This window comes from Nymphalis io, chromosome 8, assembly GCF_905147045.1.
Source record: "Nymphalis io chromosome 8, ilAglIoxx1.1, whole genome shotgun sequence".
Taxonomy (NCBI): domain Eukaryota; kingdom Metazoa; phylum Arthropoda; class Insecta; order Lepidoptera; family Nymphalidae; genus Nymphalis; species Nymphalis io.
In genome coordinates this window covers 2997322-3019062 of record NC_065895.1, presented here as the reverse complement: position 1 = coordinate 3019062, position 21741 = coordinate 2997322, and the positions used below count along the sequence as shown (strand labels likewise).

The following is a 21741-nucleotide window of genomic DNA, read 5'->3' as shown; positions in this document are numbered from 1 at the left end:
ACGACGACCCGTTGGACGAAGTTTTACAAATATAATATAAAATATTACCTTGTTATACCTTGCTATATCTTGCTTGCTATACCTTGAAATAGCCGAAATAATAGAAGCAAAAATAGATAAAAGTATATGAAGAGATTTTAATCTTATAATATTATTATCATCGTACTTATCAAATAAACATTTATTAATAGATTGTTTTATATTATTAGCGTAACTTATATTTATTTATTATGGTTATGGTGATTAGTTAAACAATTATGTTTCTTCTTCTTTTAAAAGTCAAATCAATGATGACAGAAAGAGATAAATTAGTGTCTAAATAAACAACAACAAGTAGTAAATAAGCTACTGTAATAAATTTTATTAGCCTTTGTCTATTTAGTCCCTTGCATGAATTTTAAGAGGCTGTTCCGAATTGTACTCCGGCACGGAAATGTGCATTTGCAACGATGTTCATATGTTGCAGTATACCTTGCATCGCTGTCCCGTTACACTAATCGTCAGCTTTAATATCATGGACTCTGACTGACGTAAAACGTTAGGACTCCTAGCATACATAACTCCACCAGCTAATGTTTCAAGGTATCGTGAGTCATAAGGCAATTGCAGAGCAGTGTACCAGACCAGCTCATGTTCATTGTGCAATAACATATTTATATATTTTTTAACGATATCTGTAATAATAATATCTACATTTAGGTAGAAACTATTTATTATCTACCAGCTATATTGACATATTAAAATGCAAGTTGTTTTTTTTTAAATTGCATGTATTTTTAAGACGATCGAAAAAAGTCGAGATGGCCCAGCGGTAAGAACGCGTGAATCTTAACCGATGATCGTGGGTTCAAACCGGGCAAGCACCACTGAATTTTCATGTGCTTAATTTGTGATTATAATTCATCTCGTGCTTTACGGTGAAGGGAAACATCGTGAGGAAACCTGCATGTGTCTAATTTCACTGAAATTCTGCCACATGTGTATTCCACCAACCCGCATTGGAGCAGCGTGGTGGAATAAGCTCCAAACCTTCTCCTCAAAATGAGGAGAGGAGGCCTTTAGCCCAGCAGTGGGACATTCACAGGCTGTTTCGGTCGGTTCGGTTAAGACGATCACATTTATAATCCATAATTTATGGCGAATTAATTAATTTACTGACTCATTTACTATTTCATATAGTACTATACTTTAATACTACATTCAACTAGGTGGCATCACTTAAGTAGCTTTATTAATTTAATAAAATTTACTTGGTATTGAATTAGTTTACTCTTAAGGCAAACACTTGTATACACCTGTAATGACGTCATACCTCGATTAGTGTATCCTGTTAAAATTATTTTAAGCGCTGTGTTATTATTCGATTGTTTAACTTTCTCAATAAAGAAATAAAATGTCCGTTTTGTCAATCAATCAAGTCCGTTTGTAAGTAAATCTGACTGATAGAAAATTGTTGCAAAATTACAGTTTACTTTCACGTTGAATTTGAAAATGAGGAGTTTGTCGTCAGGTACACGAAAATATTACTTCCTTTGGGAAATTAAACTCAGGAGGTGGCGAGGTGTCGTTAATTTGTTTTGACGTGGCATCCAGCCCACTTTGTACGGTTCAGCGGTAACGTGTTCGCGTTCCTGCGGGATGGCGCGGATGTCTAATGCTCCGCCTACCGTCTTAAAACCGCGAACATTTTCATGTTCACGAAAATACATAGCAAAATTTCTATTCTTCGCTTTTTCAATAGTTATCATATTATTAATCAGGGTATTGTATGAAATGTTTCATTATATTATAAAATATTTACTCAAAAACCAGTAATTAAGTAATTATTTCAAGCTACTACAAGGTTTAATATCACGTATCATAAAACCACATGCTTTCAAATAACAAAAATGATAAGAATCACAGACTGCGGCTGTTAAAAAGAATCTACGTTCGTGGTATCTATAATTTATGACTTGGAAATCTGGCGTCGGTTAGAAGTAGCCTCATATATCCTAACTCGAATCTTTCTTACATGTACTCTTGGGGAAAACTGTATAACTACGGAACTTTATGTTTCCCTGCTACATTCTGGTATTGGCCAACGGAAAGTGGATCGAACCAGATTTGGATATGATGAAATTTGATTTTTATTAAATCTGACTAGGTTCGGATTTAAACCGGTTCCTAATAATTCTGCCTCATTTAAATGATGATTACGAGTAAAATGAACAATAACGTTTATGAAACATGTCGATATTCAATAGCCTTGTTTTAGATTTGCAAGACAATTGTTTTAATATCACTGTGACGTAAAATGTGCCACTTTTGATTTTTAATTGATCGCTACTACAATAAGAGACTGTTTTAAATAAAAATAAATATACAATAACGCTCGTCTGGGTAGGTATAACCCACTCATCATATATTTTATCGCAAAAGCTGTACTTAATATTGTTGTGTTTCGGCTTGAGAGGTGATTAAGGCAATGTAACTACGGACATGAAGGACATAAAATCTTAGTTTGGTTGTGCATTGTTGATGTAAGGGATTTATAATAAAATATATAAGGGTTTATATGTCTTACAATGCCAATGTATATAAGCGGTGCTACCACTTATCATCTCATTCATAAATGCTGGCTCATTTACCCGAAAATTGCATTTCTGCCTTAATAAAATAAATGGAGACATTTATTCTAAATCTCTCTCTATTAATTCTAAATATCTGAATAAGACGAATATTTAAAGACTGCATATTATAGTTATATTATTTTCTTTTTATTTTGGTGTATAATCATGTATTTAATTATTATTATTATTAACTAATTCATGAATACAATTGATTGTTAACAGGGTTAAAATACCTCCATTCTGCTCGAATTCTTCATCGAGACATCAAGCCCGGTAACCTGCTCGTAAATAGCAACTGTGTGCTCAAGATATGCGACTTCGGTCTCGCCAGAGTCGAGGAGCCAGACGTCACAAAGAACATGACACAGGAAGTCGTCACGCAATACTATAGGTTAGCAAAGGAGCCGTAACTTTAAACTCGTAAATATGATATAGTTGTTCTCTCATGGCCGTGCGTTTTGTCGGTTTTTGGCAAATTTTCATGTCGAATTTATCAAAACCTTCTTACAAGTATCTATAATATAAAAAGCCATTGCAATTGTTATAGGTACTATAATTTTTTTTTTACCAATTTGTGGAGATTTGTTTTTTTAATGATCAATTAAATATTGGTAATACCGTGTGATAAATTCTTTTTCGTTTTCTTTGAACTCATTTAGATAATGTAATTTATGCAAATCGACTCCACGAATACATCAGCTGATATATAATAATCGGGCCATGTACGTAATAATCTTTATTATGTAGGTTATAGAGTTCAATTCATTAAAGGTAAAAAATAATCATGAAGTCTTCATTAAAAGTAAAAAATAATCATAAGTCTTTGAGGATATACCCAAATTTTGGGTAAAAAAATTTTAGTAGATTTTTAAACGATAAATGTTCACTTTGTTTGTTTTAAGCGAACATTAGAAACCTAAGCATTAAAAAACTTACAATGTTTGTAGTAGGGCCTTGTATAAGCTCTTCTGGGTAGGTACCCCCTCGCTCATCAAATATTCTACTCTACTCTGAAACTCAAAAGATATTTTTCGCTCGAAATTGTCACGAGCATTTTGGCGTCCTTTGTAACCTAACGCATAGAGTAACTGCTATTTTTGCTCAAACCCAGGGCAGGCGTCATATACGCCTTCATCACATTACGTCCATAAATAATAAGCATTTAAAATAGAAAGTGTTAATTTTGTTTGAAGTTTATCGACAAATTAAATTATAAAGGATTTCATTTGGCCCGTCAGTTTCTTTCTAAAGTAAACGTGGAGTGATCGTCGAATGAATGAATGACCTTTGCTCCGTTGACCGCGGTTTTGAAAGTGGGCCACGGCTAGCTCATCTTGCTTTACGCGGTTAGTGCATAATATATTGTAAGTCGTGATTCCTATCTTTGCATAACGGCATCTTGAATGTTCAACTTGAATCGTATTGTGATTTATAAAACGATCAATGTTTGTTGTTATTTCATTTTTGATTTTATGCTTAGGACTAGACCGCAATGCAAATTTTTACCACGTAATACTTTTAACAGTACGTGTGTATGTATGTAAGTGCATACGCGATTTGAATTCAAGTGGTAAAAAACTGTGGTTGGATTATACCGTGATAATAAAAATCACGCGTTGTAATTTCGCAACCTTAAACAACGTATTTACGAAAGGACGGCCATGATTGTATTATAATGTTATTATATATTAATTAATACAATAAAAATCAAATTAATAATTTATTTTATTTGTTAAAACTTGAAGCAATTTATTTAATAGTTATAATTTCATCATCAATTATAATTTTCAATTATAAATAAGTCGTTATAGATAATAAATAATTAATTATTTATTAATACGTTTTGTCCTTAAATGTAATTAATTGTGAGAAACTTTTTTACTTATTTCCAAGACTTACTTGTAATATATTTACCGTTTTGTAAAATATGAACTTCGCCTATACATGGTAATTTCGTTATTATAGGGCGCCTGAAATTTTGATGGGCGCGAACCACTACACGGCCGCAGTGGACGTGTGGTCTGTGGGTTGCATATTTGGCGAACTGCTCGGTCGACGCATACTGTTTCAAGCTCAGAGTCCCGTGCAGCAGGTATATACTTCAGAGTATTGTTAGATGTTTTCAATGATTTATTTGTCCACTATATGATAATAATATATAATAAATAAAATGAAGAGGTAAAATTTGTTTGTGTTTGGAACAATCTATGGAACTATTCAACCGATTCTAACATACATACATACATTTCTTTCATGTTTAGAATTATACATTATCACTGATAATTATGTACATGTTACAGGCGATGCTTTATTTTGATAAAAAAAAGTTTGCAGTAATGCATGTCCATATATATGCATAAAATATGAAGGCATCTTCATCGTCTCATAGGAGCGTTGTGTAATTCCAGTTGGAGCTAATAACCGAGCTGCTCGGCACGCCGTCGCTGGAGGACATGCGCTACGCGTGCGCGGGCGCGCGTGCGCACATGCTCCGTCGTGCGCCGCGACCGCCCGCGCTCGCTGCGCTCTACACGCTGTCCGTGCAAGCCACGCACGAAGCGGTGCACTTGTTAGCACAGGTGAGTTTACTTACTCGCGTTTAATGTGCCACCACACATTTAGTGATATTAGCGTGTGTATTTAATGTTTGCACCGATTATTTGTGTTCTTATTGTATAGGAGTGAATTTGTATGTCGGTGTAAGTTAAATTGAAATCAAGAGTAGCATACATGTAAGTACCATTACACTTTCGGAACGCATTTTACATTATCTATTAAATAATATTTTATGAAAACGTAATATACTCCGTCAGTGTGTTGCGTTTTTATGACCAAATCGCTGAACCAGTTTTGATATTATTAAGTATGGATTTAATTTTATTTGCGAAACGACATAAGCTCTCCTATTTTTGAATGATATGTCGTGTTCGTATCTTAATTAGGTAGTCGTGGCTAGTATCATAATTAAAATTAAATTTTAATCATTTAATTAATTTGTCAAAATATAATCGTAATATGAATTATAAGACGTGATACTACAAACATTCGTGTCTGCTTCATTGTTTATATTTATATCAAAACACGAGACACAGTGTACGCGACAAGTGCACGTTTTGAAATTGGACACGTTTTTGTGTCTTGCTGTCAATTTCATATTCTAATCATATTTTTTTGTTTTAGAATTGTATAATAATATTTTTTCTTCTCGAACGGAAACTATAGAAATGTTGATTTAGTAACACAAAGAGATGACAGTCACCTGAATTCCTTTAATTACATAAAACTCTAACTATAAAACTTTATCGAATTTGTGTCAACTTGATCTATTGATTTATAAATGTAATTTTAAATTCATTTATTCATTACACGTACATGCACTATGCCTATTTATTGATATTCAAAGTAAATTCTACCACCGGTACGGAAAAGAAAATATCTGACCAAAGACACCCAGATCAAATAATATATGGAAATGAATTGAATAAATGAAATACAAGTGCAATTTTATTGGAGTCAATTTTAGACTAGTTTTCGGAGAAAAAACAAGGCATACAGCAAAAAAAAATGTAAAGGTTTTTTTTTTGCGATGGTATATATTAAATAAATATTTTGACTTGACGTTTTCTGAATTCCAGATGCTGGTATTTGATCCGGCTAAACGTATATCAGTCGTGGACGCCCTCGCCCATCCATATCTAGAGGAAGGTCGTCTACGTTATCATTCGTGCATGTGTAAATGCTGCTACAGCGCTCCTCCAGCAGCAAGACACTACTCGCCGGACTTGGAACCAGTCGCCCCCCACGCCTTCCACGACGGCTGGGAGAGGAAACTCACTTCGGTTCATCAGGTTAAAGGTAAAAGATTCAAGGTTTTTTGGTAACACACCAAGTATAAAGTCAAGTCAAGGATCGTTATGTTTTTAAATGCTTAATGAAGGAAAACATCCTGAAGAAATAGTAAACGTGTTAATTTGCAAAGTCGTCTCAGTGGAATTAACATTTTTGTTTAATTTTTAAATTTGCTTTACCCCAAAAATAATAAATACGGAATGTGGCGTTTATACTTTAGTAACAAGGTAGAGTTTTTTTTGACATTTAGTTCGACTGTTGTAAAATTTGGTATTCAGTACCATTAAACTTGTAATAATATCTTAATAGAGAACGCTAACTCAATAAATTAAGTGATTAAATAGAGTAATTATGGCAAGGTCAAAAGTATTACTTTAATTACTACTTAAATCCGCAGAAGAGATCCACAAGTTCATAGCTGAACAACTTCAGACCTCGCGGGTTCCGCTCTGCATCAACCCGCAGTCTGCGGCGTTCAAGAGCTTCGCAAGGTAAGGCGCCGCCCGCAACCCACCGCAACCAACCGACACTAGGTGATTTCTTTGCGATATAACCTATTGCCCCCTGGACTATGGTCGACAGACAACGTTTCAGCGCGTTAATCTAAGCCGTTCACTTAACTAAATAAATTCATCACGGAGCTATTTGTTTATTACCAATTGTAGATAAGAATAATCATTAATGTTACGTTTTTGTACGTTGATATGAAAATATAGAAGAAAAATTGTTGACGTTCGGCCATAGTCAGGGGGCATCTTACGCTGAGCTATATAGCGACCACCCCGCACCCATATTCGGCCACGCTATTTAAATTGTGACGTGTGGACAACACAGCTTTGAGTCTCTTAAGGTCTTATAAAGTCAAAGCTAATTATTTTATATGATCAAATAAATTTTATGTACTTATTCAGTAGTATTGCACAATTGTAAAATGTTGTTTATTAAATAATATATAATTTTAGATAGTAAGTATTTTATATATATTTCCATCATTTGTTAAAGTTCGTTTCAGTAGATGTTAACTAAACGTTGTCTACACGTCTTGTTAACGATAATAAAATAGACTAAAGCAAATGATCATCACAACTATGTGTGGCATATTAGTACCTTGTGTTCTCGTTAAATGTGCTCGTCTTAGCGCATCGTAATCCCATTTTTAGTATCGAAAAATAGTATACATGGTGGTCGCAAAAGTAAGCCTATGTCGAGATCCTCCCTCCTCTTCCCTCTTTCCCAAAGCGCCTTCCGTAGTTGTTTTGCAGTGTAGGTAAAGATACCTTATTTACCTTTTGTATTTTAATACGACGTGCCCTCGGACCGATTTGCAAGCCCGATCTGTGCATGGGTTTTAATTTTTTTTTTCATTAATTTTCTTTTATCCGCTTCCGAGCGATAGTTCTCTCTACCACCGCAGTTCAAGCTATATCAACCCTCTTGAAATGGTGGTTCGCGTTTATATTAGACGGGAGAGTAGACGTAATAACGTTTTGCTTTTTTTTTCTGTGTTCGCGGCAGCCGTAGAGCCAGTTCGAAAGCAAAAGTTTGTTCCCCTTTCAAGACTGCGGCAAAAATTCTGCTGTTATCGCCCGTGATATTTCTGTGCGCTGCCTAGCGCGCCCCTCCAGTAAGCGCCCGCACGCCCTTGTGTTGTCCATCTTTATTTGTACGCGAACGCCGTTCGACAAGGCACTTTTACGTTCTAGAATAGTTTATCTACTTAACTTTTTAAGGATACACCTTCGAAATTCAAAAATATTAAATGTATATGCAATTTTATATATAGTGGTTATAAAACTTAACGAGTGTTGCCTTCGCGAACGGACGTCGTTCGTAATTTCAAAAGGGTTGATCGTTGGATAGTCTACGTCTTGCACCGGTTCGGTTGCAATGCATGAGGAATACGATTTTACGATTCGATTCGATTTGCAATTATGCATTTACGATATCGTTTATTCACATCCCCACATTCTGTCAACATTATATTAATCTTAATATACATCACTAGAGTTATTGATATCATTTCAAACAATTCAAATGATTACAGTAGAATATTTAGTACTTCATTTTTTCTCTTACTTAAATATTTTAAATATATCTTAAATATAGTCTATATATTCAAATATATAGTGATTGATAGTAATGTGGGTAAAAAAAAATAGGTATAAAAAAACGTTCAAATCGCGCAACGAAACAGTTCCTTATACTAAGGGGTTGAATGCAAATATCAGATATGGGAGAAAATATATAATTACATATATCTGCAAAATGTTTACAATTGAAACTGCTTTCGACGAAATTATACCTTTTCTAAATACGTATTTATTGCTTTTCAATATTGCACCTTATTATTAAACACTTAGGTTTCTAATTCGCAAACAGTTTCAAGTTTCTATCCTTTATCCTGGTATTTAGTGCATGCGTAGTCAGTGAGAACAGTGCCAAGCACTCGGTTGTGGTGATATTTTGTTTACACTTCATAAAGTAGTTAAATATGTAGTTTGATTTGTGATGCAGTTTTGCTGTTAAGTCTTTTATTATCATAGACGAAAACTTTTTAAATTCAGAAATATTTTTCGATTCATGCATGGTCAAATATAAGTTCTGTGTTGGATTGAAGTAAATATAATATATATTAGTATTTATAAAGAAAATCATTGAATGCTCAATATTGGGGTTTGCATGATAAGAATCGATCGTCATAATGCAGTCACTACGAAGTCCAGCACAGATCTCGTGGCGTGGGTGTTGGTATCGCACGCAGTACGACGTCTAACCGCGCATACATTTCAGCTCGACCGTCGCCCACCCCTCCGAACTGCCGCCGTCACCGCACCAATGGGAATGACGCGAGTCCAAGCGCGGCTTCGACAAGCGACGCGCCGTATACAACGACACGCGATAACCGACATTACATCTTACCATGTAACGCTCAATATTCCATGTATAGTGTAGCAATTTGTTTAAGGACCGCTTCTTATAATTTCAAGGTACCAAAACAAACGAAATGTCGGTGTATATTGATAATTGTACTAAACAAACCGTCGGTAGAATCATCTCATTTATAAAGGTCGAGTGAGTCACTGGATGAATACGAACTGCCTAAAACTTTGACTAATCAAATAGTCTATTAAGACATAAGGTTTACCATTATGCTGAGGTATTCGATGTTTATCCTAATTTTTGATACGATTTCTCAGCATTAATTTGACTACTTGGTTTAACTGCAAAAGGGATCTCACATAACTATTAAATTTGACGAAAATAAAGAAACAATTGGACAAGGCATTCGTAACATTACGATTATAACTTTAAGATATTCGAACCAGATATTTTTATGAAGAACCTCATAAACCGACACGATGATTGTAATATATTTAGGACCTATATTCATTAGTAAGATGTGATATATTTTTAACTAAAACTTACATGAATATCGCTGAAGCTGTAAAAGAAGATCAGCTTTTCAGTTTAAAAAAAAAACGGATAATTTTTTTAAGTTAATTTATGTCGCTAAGGGAGTGCATTCCTGACGCGCAGAACAGCGTAAGGATGTTTCAAATTATTACTGCACTATTACAAGGTCAGTGTCAATTGTTTATTGACAACTGACAGACGTCAACATGACCAATTGACAGATGTCAATATGACCAACTGACAGACGTCAGAAGAGCGATTTATAGCGGACGGACTTTGATAGCTGTGCCTAGCGGTTACACCCGCGGTGAATTTTTAATCTACATACCTACCTGTTTCATAGTTTGACTATCAGTTGACATTTATGATTACTGCTTCTCCCTTAAGTGACCTTTTATTACCAACAATATAAAAAAAATCTTATTTTAATATATTATGGGTAAAATGTATCGATGGGATGTATGTATAGATGAATATTAATACTGAAGCAAATTGTGGAAAGTTTTTATAAAGACGCTGATCACAAATTTTGGAATATATAATGTCTGATCTTAAGATTATTAGATCATTGAACGTGGATGATCACTACGTATACGTCATTGGGTTATGAAAAAAAAACATTGGGTTATGAAAAAAAAAAATAAGACGAAAACAAATTCGTGGATACTTCATATATTTCTAACAATTGATTACAATGATTTAAGCAAAAATCAATCTTGAAATAAATTATAGTATCAAACGATTAAGGTACATGCATATAATATATGATTTTCTGTCTTACCTAATGTATACAGGACTTAATATGATAGCAAAACTTTTATCGAAAACTTCAAAGACGAATATGGTAACTAATTGGCATTAATTTAAATAAAGAAAATTTATAAAAATTGTGCAACAAAGTGCAATTAGAGTACCTTAAAAAATTAAAATGGCTACCAAAATTAATGTGTACCGTTTCGAAAATTCTTAGTTTAGGTTTAGGCTATGGTTAGTTTGTGAATATATATTTAAGTTATACCGGCATGGGAAGATAAATATGGCAAAGAATATGATGGAATACTAGCTGTCGCTATATTACAAGTTACAAGATTGGCAGATGTTCTATCTCTGTCTATTCATAAATATAAATAACCCTGTGCATGAAAGGGTTAGATAACACCAATGCTCACGTCAGGTTAAAAGGAAAAACATTGTAATATAACGCAAGTTAGATTTGATACAACGAAAGAATCGCAGATAACGTTAGTGGGGATGCGAAAGGTTTGTTAAAAAAACTTGATGTAATGTTCAATGTAACCGATTGCTTTATATGTAGGTAGGTATAGTAATTCATACTAGGGTCTATCAGACCTGCACGACCAAGCGAATCGTAAGTAAATCTCTATATACAGCAACGGGACAGTCGAAGAATGCTACCTTATAAGTATAAATGTAACTTATTGAACACTGTCGCGTGGTCGCTCAGATGTGAACGATTCCTTATATTTGCGATTCTATGTAGTATACGCGTGTGTGTGCCTGACAGTATGGACATTGCAAGCAATAAATGTTGCAATATAATATAGCGGTATTGCATTAATTTTATCGATTTGATTTTTTTTTTTTGTTGTGTTCTTTGTCTATTTGAAGCCTCGTACAGATTTCGGCTTCGTACTTAACTTAGATCGCAGTCTCATGCGGATTCTGGAATCTCGACAGACCGCAGTCTGTACGGAGCTTTACATTTATAATAAGCTTACTCTATACACCATTGTATGTAACATCGACTGAACATTTTTACGTAGTTAGGTTAGATTAGAATTTATTAAATACCAGAAACACAAGGAAATAGTAAGGGAAAAAGTATGTTATATCAACGCCGTAGTGTATATTATTGTATAGTGATGTAACTTTAACCGATACATATTGAGGTCAAGCATTTATAGCGTATTAGATGTATTACGTAACTGTGTGTTAGTGTGCGTGACACGAGTGTGTGTGTATATTTTCATTTATCGATATCGATGTTTCCATTTGTGTTTAATTTAGTAAACGTTCTGCATCACGCTGCTAACATAATATAGTATAGGGGAAACTGTGTGCATGTCAAGAGACGTAGCCTTAAAACTAGTTCAAAGCTATATAAAATATAATAAAAAAAAAATTAATAAAAAATATGTAAATATATGACTAGTGTTAGTTAGGCTCTTGTATCGATTGAGCCTTTGTAATATCCCGCACGATTAGATTGGCGGTTTGGTGTACCGTTACAAGGGAATATGGACCTTATCATAACGGTACGACCAAATACGATTGATGGTACAAAAGGAAGCGTGTCTGCGCCGCTCACTGATAAATACACGCTCTATGACAAGATCAATTTTATTATTTTTTAATTTGTGCTCAATAATGAAAAATAATAAGGTTATATATATATTAAAAAAAACCTTTTCAACCAAGCTTTTATTTAGTAGCAATTTCGAATCAATTCAAAAATATCATACTAGATAGTGTTGCCATAATCACCAAAAGTTAGGCAAAATTTTAGCTCAATCGTTTGAATGTTAATTCATTATATTTGCTAATCGACTCTTACATTATAACACGAGAAGTTAAACAGATCATTCATATTGCGTGTATTTATAGAGAGTGCGTTCGGACCGCTACGGACCCACCTTGCCTTAACTCAGTAAACTGTCACTGTGATTCAGTAAGTGTAGTTATTTGACTCAAACACCTCCCGCAGTCAGTTCGACTTGTATATACAATTGTATTTTTATTATTATACGCTTTATAATCGCTATTACACTTGAATGTATTCAAAGCGAAAGTCGTTGACATCAAAATGCATAACACGATAGATACAAGCGATTTAATTAAGTACGAGTCAATATTAAAATGTATTTAACTTATAAACTGCTTAGCGGCTGTTTAGCTAAACACTGATTTTTCTCTTTCTATCATTATCGATTTAAAATTCGAAAGAAGAAGACGGCATCGTTTAACTAATCACCCGCTAAACAAAGTATATAAGTAAGTCCGTTATTTGTTAAATTTCCGATTGTCCAATGTAAATATTTAGCCTCGATCGACTTTAATTTGTCCCATGTTTTAAAACTTGCGTTTAAACGCTTCTCATTTTATTTAATATGCGTATTTCGTTTCCAAACTTTCAGAGATCTCGTATATTTTTAAGTTCTAACAAGATCGTAAGCACACGGTTTTTAGTTCTTAAGGCGTCACGCATTTCTTTTCCTTTATAACGCCAACGCTGATGCACTGACGTATGTTAGAGGTACGTCTTTAATCAATATCCTTTTATCCTGTAAATATTAGAGACGTGATAAGATTTTTTAATTTCGTATTAATTAAGCCTCTGCCCTTATTTGTGTTCTTTATTTGATTATTCGTTTATTTACTTTTAATGATAGTAGTAATAAAAAAAAAAACAACATAAGAATTGTTCGATCGTAAGTCAAACGATTCGTTTTAAACTTATTTACCGGTTATGTAAATAGTAGGTATTTTGTGCACTGATAATCGTGATTAAGGTAAACGTAACTTAGATTAATACCGAACGGCTGTATCGATTAATATAATATAATGCCCAAAACATGTTCACATAATAATACCACGTGTATTAGGAATGTTTGCTTTGCGATAATTATACTTATCGACGATTACGTGTATCATAGTTTTAGTTTGTTTTTGGCGCGATGGACTCGTTAGTTATTGATGTTTATTTGATATATTGAAAATGATAATAAAAAAAAAAAATGAAACAGAAACTGGACTATGTAAATATATTTGATACGTGTTTCTGTCGTGTACGGAGTTAGTTGCATTTTACCATTTTTGCAAACTGCCAAAACTAATGTAATGATTTTGTAGCGTCGTGTCGACGGCAACACGGATAATATGCAACCTGTCTCACAGCAATTTATAATTTTTTTAATGTATACAGATCTTATGTAAAACGGTTAACGTTTTATTAACTAGAATTAACATAAGTTAAATATAGAATAGATGATGTTCGTGTAAATGTTTAGACTTATCGTTGTTCTGAATAGTTTTTCAGATAGCTCAGTTTATTGCTTTTCTTCGTTGATCTTCGTTTAAGATGATTCTAAACACATTTTTTTTAAATGATATTAAGCGTACACACTGCTTGAGAACTTCGTCGATTGATATTTACGTATGCAAAATACAGATAACAAATAAAACCATGTGACGGCGAAGTTTTTAATCAATATGTACGCTTTTCTCTACGATTATTCTTAATATGTATAAATATGTATAGATTTGTTTTATGTTCAAGCAATGAACTGAGCTATATATGATAGAATGGAAGACAGTTTGTAGTTATCTGTGTAGTCGGTAGTGTAGCGGGCCCCGGCGTAGAGCTGTGACATCCGGGCTCGACACTGTAACAATAAAACTATGGCATAAATATATTTTGAGGTTTTATTTTTTATCCTGCCCTAATAATCAGTAACGTTTAATAATCAAGTAATCAATATGAAGAGAAAAGAGTTATTGAAAGGCGCCCGTCTCTCATTGTAAGTGTTTAATAAGGTACACATAAAATGACAAAAATACTGTATTAGATAAACGTAGGCTACGTTCTAAGCAAATTTGTGTGGAGCCTGGCGGGCTATCAAACCTAACATAAATCTGTCAGTGATTAAACTTAGAATGTCCTTTGGTATTTGCTCCTAGTCAATAACCCTTCTACGCAGGCAACGCAATTGTATTAATTGGAGTATAAACATTTTTATTTCAAATTATACTATTTATTCCAAGTTTTAGGCGAATGGAGGCGACGATGTGTAGTCAGAGCGTCACGGTATCATGCGAAAGCGATCCCGTGGCGCTCCTCGCTAAGACGGAAAGGGTAGCGCTGGTTTTTTAGTGGGTATTCCGATGTTTGGCGCGCACTCGGCGCTTTGGACACCGGCGAGCTCCATATACCCCCCACTGTTCCCGTGGGGGAAACGCGTAAGACGTTTTTCCAGCAATAAAAAAAGGCGACGTGATGTCGGGTACGAAGCTCAAGTATAATAAACGAATAAAAGTAAGAGTAGATGTGCTATGTTTTAATAATCTGTTTTTATTTTAGTAAATGCCTTTGGAAATAAGCCTTAAAAATAAGTTACTTTTATATTATTGCGTGTTGTGTTTGCATACAATGAATTGTTGAATTTTTATTTATTCTGTTCACGAAAGTATCTGTGTGTTGCTTATGAAATTGCATTTAGTGTTGCGAATAAAATTATGGTTAATTTTAAATAAGAAAGTGTAACACTTCGATATTGAACAAACAAAGTAGCCTCCTTTTTATAGTTTTTTTTAGTAGTAAGTGGTCACCATCGCCCATCCATATCCATCGCTTACATCATCAATGCGTCACCAACCTTGAGAACTAAGATGTTATGTCCCATGGGCCTGTAATTACACTCGCTCACTCACCCTTCAAACCGGAACACAACAATACCAAGTACTGCTGTTTTGCGGTTGAATATTTGATGAGTGGGTGGTATAGTAAAGTATATATACTACTTATATGTACAATTGGTTTTATTTTACTATTGACACAGGTAATAATACAAGAAATGTGTTTTTATTGCCTGACGTATAATCATATTATAACAAGTATTGATTTGATAATTTAAATATTTTTAAACATAGACTGTTCAATTATTTATGAATCTACTCATATTTACATGTTATTTTGATTGTACGAAGTATTATATAATATAAATTAAAATCATCTTTTAAACGTAAAACTAAAATTATCTCAAAAGAAAACAAAGAAACAAAGGCCATCAACAGTCACTTCAGCCACAAGAGTACATAACATCTTAAAAGATATTGCTTTATTATTCATTTACATTACCTATAAAATAATGAGCCCAAAGCGTACAAAGTCCAAAGACAACTTTTTGACGAAAAATCTATTAAATATGATAATGTCCTCATGATCGACGGAGGCCACCTCAAGATGGATTAGCCAACTGCGCGGGACATATTATAGAGCACAAGTGTATGCGCAAACACAGATGCACTCTATTCCCTCACTCATAAACTGACGGGACGACAATCCGACACGATCGGAGAGAGTTCAGGGGCAGGCGCAACGGCTTTACATGCTTTCCAACTTCGAGGAAAACCCAATAACTTTTTATTATTCCGGCCTGGGGCTTGAACCAAGAACCTCGGGATCTGCAGCCTCATATCTAGCTACTCGATCAACGGGGCAGTCAATCAACATAACATCTATGTATTTATAACCCAGTGTGTTATTATTTGCCCACACTATAATTATCTCATATTTCAATACCCTTAGAAGCAATATTATACGAAAAGATATCATAAACAAATGTATGTACATACACAGTTCAAGTTTATCTCCAAATATGCACACTAAGAAATAAAATAGAATCAAACTGACTAAGGAATTTGAAATTCGAGCGTAAAATATTTCTAGAAATCGTATCATATTTATGTAATATAATAAGAACATTAAATAAATTATTGTTGTTTACACCAACTGCGTACTAATTTACTCATTATTTACTCAAATTTATTATCTTTAAATATAAACTAAAATACCTTATCGGACGTATAAATTCCTTAGTATGTCCAATTATCTCAATAGACGAAGTCGGTATTGAAGTTAAAATGTTTTGGCGTGAAAATAAGTGTTTATTTATTTTAGTCCTTATAAATATAATCGGTAAGGTATATTATAATTATTTTTTACAAGTAATAGATAACTTTTAGATAAATAGACGTGCTACTGTTCTTACTTTTCTCCGACATAATTTTTTATGCAGTAACAAATTAACGGCCTCATTTATAAATGTTTTTAGGGGGTGATATGTTAAACAATGCTGTGTCTTATTCTTTCCAATGTTAAAGTAATAATGACAGAAAGAGATAAATCAGTGTTTAACTAAACCCGCTGAACAATGATCATAAGAAAGGTCGAAAATTTTTTGTTGTATGAACTTAACTTAAATAGTCCAAGAATACAATATTTAGGAATTGATGATAATAAAGATTATCAATGAACTTGTAACATAGGTCATGATTATTATACGTATTAATTGAATAAAGAGAATGTTAAGAAATATAATAAAGTTACATTTTAGTAAGTCGAGATGGCCCTGTGGTAAGAACGCGTGAATCTTAACCGATGATCGTGGGTTCAAACCCGGGCAAGCACCACTGAATTTTCATGTGCTTAATTTGTGATTATAATTCATCTCGTGCTTTACGGTGAAGGAAAACATCGTGAGGAAACCTGCATGTGTCTAATTTCACTGAAATTCTGCCACATGTGAATTCTACCAACCCGCATTGGAGCAGCGTGGTGGAATAAGCTCCAAACCTTCTCCTTAAAAAGAGGAGAGGAGGCCTTTAGCCCAGCAGTGGGACATTCACAGGCTGTTACGGACGGACGGACGGACATTTCAGTATATTTAGTATTTTATTAAGCTCCTCAAGTCAACTTGTATTATATATTAATTGTTAGGATTACTATTAAAATTGCCTTGCGTATTGTTGAATATTATAAAAATTATAATTATTAAAGAAACCTATTAAATTATTTCTTTGTATCAGTATGGGGTATGGTAGTTAGCATCATTTATATTTCCGAGTCCCGGAAAGCATGAGAAGTCGTTTTCGGAGCTGGTCTTGTCAACCGTGTCGAATTGCCGTTCTATCGGGTTATGAGAGTAATAAAACAAGGAGTGCACCTGTGCTTACTTCCACGCAGTCTTGCCTATCAGACCTAGCAGCTTGTCTATCAAGGGAACATGGATCGCGTTTTATATAAATTTTCGTTTCGTTTTGTTCAATTCTAACTTTGATGTAGTAAATAATTAAATGTTAATCTTATTACAGAAATTCATGTAACGTATACAAAACAGTTTCGGACGGATTATATTTACAATCGGAACACTGATGCCTTCTATAAGTTCCATATCGAGAGTGTTATGTTTTCACGAGCAGAATCGATTTGCAAGCTCGAAGGAGCCTCTGTGATGGTACCAAAATCTGACCATGACGTGTCTCAAGTTCATGGCATGTTCAAAGCTTACCCAGATCTGAGAAACTTTGTTTGGATCAAATATGATGGAATGACTCACGACTCAGCTGAAGAACAACCTTTAATTAATTGTTAGTATTAGTTTTAAGTTTGTTAGTTTTAGTATAGGCTTGCGTATTGTGTGTGATAATAAATAACAAGATAGTCCGTAATAAAATCTCAGGGGTTTAAATGCGAGCAAGCATCACTTTTTTTTTATAGAATAGGAAGGCGGACGAGCATATGGGCCGCCTGATGGTAAGTGGTCACCAAACGCCCTTAGACATTGGCATTGTAAGAAATGTCAACCATCGCTTACATAGCCAATGCGCCACCAACCTTGGGAACTAAGATTTTATGTCCCTTGTGCCTGTAATTACACTGGCACACTCATCCTTTAAATCGGAACACAACAATAGCAAGTACTGCTGTTTTGCGGTAGAATATCTGATGAGTGGGTGGTACCTACCCAGACGAGCTTGCACAAAGCTCTACCACCAGTATCACTGACTTTATCGTGCCTATGTGTTTATAATTCATTTCCTGCTCAGCGACGAAGGATGTAAATTTGTATGCACATATAACATCCACCATCCAGAAGCACTAAAATGGTAGGAATATTTTGGCCAGCATAAAGACTATATTTGAGACCAACACTATTATTATTAAAAATAATGGCTCTTTTTTAAAATAACTAGCTATACCGCTCGGATATACTGGATTTAGAATAGATAAGATAAGGTGTCTGTTTCGTACAATTTCACATACACTATGAGCCTTTATATAAAGTTTTTCAATATCGGATATCGAACGCAAAAATATTTTTTTTATAAATCGAACTTGTAGTTCCAGAGTAGCGTGTTAAAATAAAACAGAGACTTCAGCTATTATAATGTAAATGTAGATAAGTTTTTTTAATAATATTTTAGTGGAAGATCTGAATAGTAGACATCTGAGTTTGATGAGTTATGATAAAGGATGCGATGTTATGACAAGGGCTGGTGAGATCAAGACATATGAATGCTATTTAAGTCTACCATTCGTCTGCAAAGTCGAGGCTCAGCAAGCGTTTTATGATACCCGATGCTTGGTATTTGGAAGGGGTAAGTTATTTCTGATTACATAGATATTAAGGCATATATTTATTCCCTATAGAAGTATTGATTATTATTATTTACATTTACCTCCTTATTGATGGTCAAAGTAAAAACTACCGTAAAGTAAAACGGGCTAAAGAAATTTATCGTGTTTGTAATTACTTAATTTTGTCATTGATTACGTATCCCAATATAATAAAGATTTCACGCATACATCTAACACACACATAGACATAGACCAATGTAAATGTATGTTTAAAATTACAACGACGTTAAATAAATAAAATAATTGGGTGGCTGTTATCAAATATCCCTTCTAGAGATAACATTTGCTCATTACAACAAAGGCACGGATAGTGATAGTCACGTCTGGAGATACAAAAAAAATAAAATTATATATATATATATATATATATATATATATATATATATATATATAAGTACCTACCTACCATTATTTTCCTATAAGTAGTTAAGAAATATTGATTTATACTCCTGACTAGATGGAAGCGGTTCGAATATAAACATATTTTCCGCCTACAATAAAATCATGGAAAATGGCAAGCGTATTATTACCTATTATTATTATTTACAGAACATTAATCTTTTTTATTCTTTGAACGTTTACTGATGGTGGTGGCCTTTATAGGACTAGACAGAGGCCTGAGGAGAACTAAAGATATCATTGTATTTCAAATGGATATCATGATAGGGATTTAAAAAAATGCCCTAATGGTTTAGAAGTCTTTGTAATACAAACACTTGAAATTATTTACATCAGATCAAAATATGAATATTAATATGATTACTTATTATTGATTATAACCTTTAATAATAATCAATAGGGCGTTACTGGTGGTAGAGCTTTGTGCAAGCTCGTCTGGGTAGGTACCACCCACTCATCAGATATTCTACCGCAAAACAGCAGTACTTGGTATTGTTGTGTTCCGGTTTGAAGGGTGAGTGAGCCAGTGTAATTACAGGCACAAGGGACATAACATCTTAGTTCCCAAGGTTGGTGGCGCATTGGTGATGTAAGCGATGGTTAACATTTCTTACAATGCCAATGTCTAAGGGCGTTTGGTGACCACTTACCATCAGGTGGCCCATATGCTCGTCCGCCTTCCTATTCTATAAAAAAAAAATTAAGTTTCTTGCCGATTCTCTCGGTAGATTCTAGATTCTGGACCGGTGGAACAGGTACATACAATGTAATACTGATAAGTACTTAACTCAAAAGCGCTTATAAGAGGCTACTCGAATTAAGAATAATAATTTTGATATTTTTGATATATTTTTTTAAGACACATTCCTTGTACAGTCACGAAGAGATTTATTAAAGCCTTACAATATTATAAAAATATATATTAATTTCAGATTACCAATACTTTGCAAATGTTAGCAGCTGTTACAAAATACCGCGGTTACCGTATTCGTGGAACCAGGCGTATGATGAATGTCGTGCCGAAGGAGCTCACCTGGCCATCCTGAACTCGGACATGGAGCACCAGATTCTTCGTGACTTCGCCAAATCCACGCCAAGAGTTTTTGGTGCTCGGGCAACGTTCTTTTTTTTCGTTGGCATAAGAGCGGAGAAGAAAACAGATGGTTCACCGATTGTCTTTAAAACTATTTTTAGTACGTATTTTAGGGGTTTTAATAATTTATTTATATGAAATACGAAGTAATACTGGGTTCGGTACTTTATTTTATATTACTCAGTTTCCGCGGCTTTCAATACAAAGACGTGAAATAATTATAATATACTAACCAACACATATTTACTTAATATATTTCTTTGAACTATCTATCACAGACTTAATATTATTAATACCCTCTTGATTATATTATTCTCTCATTAGATATTCTATCGCCAAATATTCATATTCAATAATGCTGTGTTCCTATTGATAGCTTGATTACAGTACAGTAACATGTTAATGTCCCACTGGCCAAGGCCTCCTCTCCCTTTTGAGGAGAAGGTTTGGAGCTTATTACACCACGCTGCTCCAATGCGGGTTGGTAGAATACACATGTGGCATAATTTCAATGAAATAAGACACATGCAGGTTTCCTGACGATGTTTTCCTTCACCGTCAAGCACGAGATGAATTATAAAAAAAATTCAGTGAGGCTTGTCCGGGCTTGAACCCACGATCATCTGTTAAAATTCACTAGGCCATCTCGGCTTTGATAGCTTGATTAATCAAGTTTAATTACAGAAGAGTCAGGATTGTTTAAAGAAGTTTACAAAAATCAAAGCGAAATGTAATAATTAAGTAATTTTGAATTACGCACTTTCAGATGAAACTTTGGAAGAGGCAGGCTACAGCCAGTGGTGTGACAACGAGCCCAACAATGCTCTGAACAACGAATACTGCGGAACAATATTCATAGCTAATGGAAAGTATAACGACGTTAACTGTTCACACTATTATGCTTTTATTTGTGAAAATGAAGTCAAGGTTACCTGAAAGTTATTCTAATAAATCCAAAAATAATAAAATAACCAAGAAATTATTTATGTTTTTATTTATTGTTATGAAAATCGCAAATATTTAATTATATACTATAAAATTATAATTATATTTAATCATATATATATATAAATAATATATATATATATATATATATATATATATATATTTATATATATATATATATTATAGAATTGGAGGACGGAAGAGCATATGGG

General features: G+C 33.9%; 2 protein-coding genes across 5 annotated transcripts in view; both read left to right on the top strand.

The window, feature by feature from the left end:
* Positions 1–14308, top strand: part of LOC126770195 (serine/threonine-protein kinase NLK) — a 117445-nt gene extending 103137 nt beyond the window's left edge. Inside the window, exons 5-11 of one of the 4 annotated variants that reach the window (XM_050489450.1) lie at positions 2835–3003; positions 4578–4704; positions 5021–5191; positions 6248–6467; positions 6859–6952; positions 7977–8085; positions 9252–9338. In XM_050489450.1, coding sequence (XP_050345407.1) covers positions 2835–3003; positions 4578–4704; positions 5021–5191; positions 6248–6467; positions 6859–6952; positions 7977–8073 — 878 coding nt within the window. In that variant the 3' untranslated portion in view covers positions 8074–8085; positions 9252–9338. Of the gene's footprint in view, positions 1–2834; positions 3004–4577; positions 4705–5020; positions 5192–6247; positions 6468–6858; positions 6995–7976; positions 8086–9251 lie in introns of those variants that run through there. The other 3 variants (XM_050489451.1, XM_050489454.1, XM_050489453.1) reach the window with 3 other exon arrangements.
* Positions 14309–16505: 2197 nt separating this feature from the next.
* Positions 16506–21566, top strand: LOC126770222 (lymphocyte antigen 75-like). The gene is made up of 5 exons (XM_050489491.1): positions 16506–16590; positions 17766–18041; positions 18879–19052; positions 20424–20684; positions 21351–21566. Exons 1-5 carry the CDS (start codon positions 16536–16538, stop codon positions 21518–21520), a joined length of 936 nt encoding a protein of 311 aa, XP_050345448.1. The 5' UTR covers positions 16506–16535; the 3' UTR covers positions 21521–21566.
* Positions 21567–21741: the final 175 nt, after the last annotated feature.